Raw genomic sequence first — 6,214 nt, 5'->3', positions numbered from 1 at the left:
GAACACCTTGTCCTTTAGTTCATTGATAGAAGATACAATGGTACAAAGTGGCGAGATGTCTAGTTCACCTGCATCCAAAGGCACCTTACCATCACCAAGTTCCAAAATTTCTTTAGCAAACTGGGAAGAAGTTCGATCACCATAAAGTCGGGCTCTCATATTTGTGGATAGCGTAAGCGTCATAACATGATGCCTCAACAGTGAGGACTTAAGGCATGCTTGTGCTTCATCTGCCCTCGTACCTTTAGGAATGACAGGAAGAGATTGTCTTAAGTCACCTGACAGTAGAAGCATTGCACTGCCCATTGGAACCTGACTGCCTTGTATATCCCTCAGAGCTCTATCTAATGCCTCTAAGCCTCCTCTGTGAGCCATTGTGCACTCATCCCATATGATAAGAATGCACCATCGGAGTACTTGTCCTTGGTCAGAACTTTTGCTGACGTTGCAGGAGTGGGCTTCTGGAGCCATTAAATTCAGTGGAAGTTTGAAGGTGGAATGTGCTGTTCTTTTACCTGGCAACAAAGTGGCAGCAATCTCAGAAGAGGCTACAGCTAATGCTATGTCTCCATTTTGCTGTACATTTGCGAGAATTAATTTGATTAAAAAGATTTTTCTGGTGCCACCTGGTGCATCCAAGTAGAGAATGCCACCAGACCAGCAATGCACACTGCTAACAATACAGTTGTAGACATGGTGTTAGTCCGGAAGCAGTTGTGGTTCCACCTCATTGACAAATTGGGCAAGAGACGCTTTGTCATAAGACATTTCTCACAAGACTGCAGAAGAAAGTGTGTTGTATACTGACCAAAGTGTAGCTGGTAAACCGTATGTCGGCAAATCAGTACCACCAAGGGAAATAACCCTGTCCACGAGGTCAATCAGTCCTCTATTGTGAATCTCATCACTGGTGCCATCCAGTTCGGGATACTGCAATATTGCCCGATGTCTGTAGTTTAGAGTCTAATGTACATTGGACATGAAGTTGAGCGCAATTGGATAAAAGCTTCAGGCGCTATGTCCAAAAGGGCATTTTTTGAGAAGGTTCTTTTCATCCTGTGCTCAAATGAAACGGAATTTGAAAAACTAATGATGCTATTAACTCCTTAGATAAAAATGCATAAGTATGTTGATTTTGATGAAAATCGGACAACTTTTGGAAAAAATCAATATTGATTTATTGATTTTTCAGGGAGATCCGATATCAATATGAAAAAATCAATAGCGTCACAACCCATCTCGTCCAAAAATGCACCAATATGTAAAGTTTCAAAAAAAATGTTGGCTACTTTTGGAGAAGAATCCGGAACAACAGACACACAGACACACACATATTTTATATATATAGATATTGGCTATATAAATATATATATATGGAGAGAATTCACAAAAAAACAAAAGATGAAGACAGATGGTGTAGAAAACAAACAAATGTATTAGTATAATGCTCGGGAATTGAAAAAGTCTTTAACATTTCGAGCCTACGCTCTTCCACAGAAAGGAACACAGAAAGAAACAGAGAGAGAAACAAACAGAGAAAAAAATATGTCCGTGAAAGCATATTACTCAACCTCCGGTATTTGAGTACTATTTTGCCCCCTTTTTTCACATTTATATGCTTACCCTGGTGTGTGTGCATATATATATATATATAAATATATCAGTTGTAATATACATATGTGTGTGTGTGTGTGTCTGTGTGTACATCAGTTGAAATATATATGTATATAGCAGTGTGTGAATTAACCAAATTAGATGATGCTTGCATTTTTAGATTGGTCACATCCCAAGCTACATTTCAGCTACAAAATTTGAAAATTGCTTTGGTAGAGAAATGGTTTCAGTAAAATATGTGAGGTCAAAAACAGGAGAGTAACATCTGAAATTGATTTTGAGTCCAAATATTTTTCTTTAAAGAAATCTTTATTTTATTTTAGCTTACATGATAGAGCTCAACAAGTGACATCTATCCATGTTACTTATATGCAGAAATATTCAGTAGTTAAAAAGGTACTGAGGTAAAAACCGGTGAAAAAAAAAGGAGACTAACACTTGAAATCGACTTTGACTCCAGATATTATTCTTATTTCAAAAGGAAACTATATTTAACTTTAACTTTTCTGATAGATCTCCACTAGAGTAATCCAATGATGCCAGTTATATATAAAAAATTTTTTTAATAAAATTCTACTGGCTCCAAATGTGCCTAAAAAAGTGGTAGTACCTAAAGTCAAATTCAAAACCTAAACACTTTTTCTTTTTACCTCATATGATAGAACTCATTAAGATGAGTGTTGTGGTGTTAATCTCTTCAAAAAAACATATATTATTCTTAAGGTCAGCATTTACTCAGTCTTTAACCAAATTAGATGATGATTACAGTTTTAGATTGGTCACATCGTAAGCTACATTTCAAGCTAAAAAATTTGAAAATTAGTTCAGTAGAAAAAAAAAGTTTGAGTCAAATATGTGAGACCACACAAATAGGAGAAATCAACTTTGGAGTTCAAATTTTTTTTAAAAAATAAATCTATATTTTATTTTAGCCTATAGGATAGATCTCGATGACAGGAATCTATCCCTGTTAGTTATATGCAAAAATATTCAGTAGAAAGAAGTACTGAGGTAAAAACCAGTGAAAAATAAATAGTGATTAATGCCTGAAATCGACTTTGACTCCAAATATTATTCTTCTTTCAAAAGAAGACTATATTTAAATTTAACTTTTCTGACAGACCTCGACTACTAGAATCCCTTGATGCTAATTATATATATAAAAAATTTTTTAAATAAAAAAACTACTGGGGCCAAATGTGCTGAAAACAATGGTAACCCCTAAAAGCAAATTCAAAACCTAAACATTTTGTTTTTCTGTATAAAATTTTGTTCTTGTTCAGCTCATATGACAGAACTCATCAAAATGAGTGTCTTGGAGTTAATCTTTTCAAAAAATATTCAAAATGAAAAAAGTTATTATATAAGCTAAATATGCCAAAAAAGTACGTAAAACAATTTTCAAGTAATATTATTACTTATTGCAGTACTAAAATGACGAGCTGGCTGAGTCATTAACATGCAGGCTGAAAGCTTCCTAGCATTTCATCTGCCTTTACATTCTGAGTACAAATTCTGCCAAGGTTGTTTTTATCTTTTCTGTACTCAATTAAATGAGTATTAGCTGAGTACTGAGGTTGATGTAATCAACTTCCCTCCCCTCTGGATTTAATGGCCTTCTGCCAAAATTGGAAACCAATATTGCAAAAATGTTTGATTCAATTCAGTATTTAGGTCTTTTACTAAGATCTACCTCATATTCATAGAATACACTATATTGTAATAAATATCATTCACATATGGCAGCATGTGAATAATATTCTCAAGGTCAACATTTACTCACTCGCGACCACTTCTAGGCTTTTTCACTAATTCACTTTTGTTTTTTACCAACTTTGATGATGTTTATACATTTTTAGATTTCTGGGGAGTTAAATGGCCAGATGTTAGGTGTGATGTGGTTGCAGAAATTGTCTGACAGCCATGACTGGATTCTCCTGCTTGTGTGGAATGGTGCAGACATGGGGTCCTTCTAGCAGCCACCTTCTTGACCCAGAGCAGCACTACCTCATCCAGGCACCTAATGTAGGCCTCTGTGTTGTGTCTGAGGCTATGTGGAAGGTGAATGGAGACATAACACCGTCATCAATAGTGATCACTCCAAACACTATGATGTTGATCGGATGTTTGATTTTTATCACTCTCACTACATGTCTTCAGATTGCACTGTCCTCAGATTGACACCCAAACACTCTGAAATAGTTGTATTGGAGTTTCTGGTGCGAATGCCAAGCAGTACAGCATGTCGTTTCCAAATTTCTGGTGGAGTGAATTGCATCATGGTGCTGTTTTTCTCACAGATGGTGCCCAACTGATCATACTATACTGTGTAGTCAACAAAATCAAAAGCAAACAATGCACAAAATTAAAAATATAAAATGGTGACAATTTACCCATTGCACCCTGTATATATATATATTTAGGAAGTTGATTGTTATAGCTGGTCAGAGAATGGCCATCGGTTTCACACATATAAAGTGCGTAGACATAGGTGACTCATGAGACTCAAATGTCGCCTATATAGCTTTATAGGTGTGAAACCAATGGTCACTCTCTGATCAGCATTAACAATCAACTTTTTAAAAACATATCTTACTGCCCTAATGTTCTGGAGGGTGCTTCTTTTCAGATATATGAACAACTGATGACACATATATATATATATATATATATATATATATATAATCACAATGAGGATATTTAAACCTCCTATAGGGATATTTTTATCCAAGATACACTGGATTAATATATTGTATTTTGAAGAGATTTTTCTTCTATGAATATATTATATGAAATATCGTAAAATATCAAATATTATTATTGAGTTAGAAAACAGAGAAATCTAATGGATAAAAATTAATTTATTAATTAATTAACATATTCACCTATAATTGTTTCATTTCACAAACAATGTAATTTTGCATTTTAATGTACCTTATATTTTTAATGTACCTTATATGTAATTTTGCATTATATGAAAAATCATCAGGATGTACAAAGGATAATACAAGGATTACATTATGATTCATTTGGAATACTCAGAATATATAGTCATGTTTATTATGTGAGCAATTCTCTCTCTCTCTCTCTCTCTATCTCCCTCTCTCTCACACACACACATACGCACACATACACACACACACACACATACACGCACATACATAGTATATGTCCTCAGACTGACACCCAAACACTATGAAATGTTTGTATCAATGCTTCTGGTGCAAATGCCAAGCAGTACAGCATGTCGTTTCCAAATTTTTGGCAGAGTGAATTGTGTCCTGGTGCTGGTTTTCTCTCAGATGGCGCCCAACTGACCCTACTATACTGTGTAGTCGACAAAATCAAAAACGTACAATGCGCATGCGCGAAATTAAAAATATAAAATGGCATCAATTTACCCATCACACCCTGTATATACACAATGGTCTTCTTTCAGTTTCTGTTTACTAAATAAATCCAGTCACAAGGCTATGGTCAACCATCAACTATAGTAGAAGACACTTGACCGAGATGACACACAGCGGGAGTGAACCAGGCACCATGTGATTGAGAAACAAGCTTCTTACCACACAGCCATGCTTGCACCTATATGCATATCTTGGTTTATGTGTGCATCTTTCTGTATTTATGTAGGTGTTGAATGCACAAACAAATTTAATTTAACATGTTTAACACGTTAAACAGAAATTATAATATTAAAGATCTCTAAAGTTAAAGATTTTATGGAGAGCTAAGAAGGACAACAGTTTGTCTCCAAGAGGTGATGCTCAGTGAAAATGTATTTGTCAAAGTCATAAACCTTTCTTATTTTTCTATTGCCCACAAGGGGCTAAACATAGAGGGGACAAACAAGGACAGACAAAGGGATTAAATCGATTCCATTGACCCCAGTGCATAACTGGTACTTAACTTGACCCCAGTGCATAACTGGTTGACCTCGGCAGAATTTGAACTCAGAACGTAACGGCAGACGAAATACTGCTAAATATTTAGCCCGGTTTGCTAATGTTTCTGCTAGCTTGACGCCTTTCTTACTTACTGTTTAAAGCCTGGTACTTATTTTATTGCTTTCTTTTGCTGTGCTGCTAAGTTATGGGGACATAAACACACCAGCACTGGTTGTCTAGCAGTGTTGTGGACAAATAGACACCTAGATATATGTATGTATGTATGTATGTATGTATGTATATATATATATATATATATATATATATATATATATATATATATATATATATATATATATATGTATATATGTATGTATATATATATATATATATATATATATATATATATATATATATATATATACATATATATATATATATATGTATGTATGTATGTATGTATGTGAATGAATATATATATATGTGTGTATGTATATATATATATATATATATATATATATATATATATATATATATATATATATATATATATATGAATATATATAGGCACAGGAGTGACTGTGGTAAGTAGCTTGCTTACCAACCACATGGTTCTGGGTTCAGTCCCAATGTGTGGCAACTTGGGCAAGTCTCTTCCTCTGTAGCCTTGGGCTGATCAAAGCCTTGCGTGTGGATTTGGTAGACGGAAA

General features: G+C 34.5%; 1 protein-coding gene across 1 annotated transcript in view; it reads right to left on the bottom strand.

The window, feature by feature from the left end:
- The window catches only part of LOC106873680 (uncharacterized), a 702-nt gene extending 327 nt beyond the window's left edge, over window positions 1-375 (bottom strand). The window contains exon 1 of the mRNA XM_014921145.2: window positions 1-375. This exon is cut by the window's left edge and continues 327 nt beyond it. Coding sequence (XP_014776631.2) covers window positions 1-375 — 375 coding nt within the window.
- Between the last annotated feature and the right edge of the window lie 5,839 nt (window positions 376-6,214).

Source organism: Octopus bimaculoides, chromosome 13, assembly GCF_046866305.1.
Source record: "Octopus bimaculoides isolate indiv1 chromosome 13, ASM4686630v1, whole genome shotgun sequence".
Classification (NCBI taxonomy): Eukaryota; Metazoa; Mollusca; class Cephalopoda; order Octopoda; family Octopodidae; genus Octopus; species Octopus bimaculoides.
Note: the sequence above shows the minus strand (reverse complement) of the source record. Positions and strands in the feature narration are given on the sequence as shown.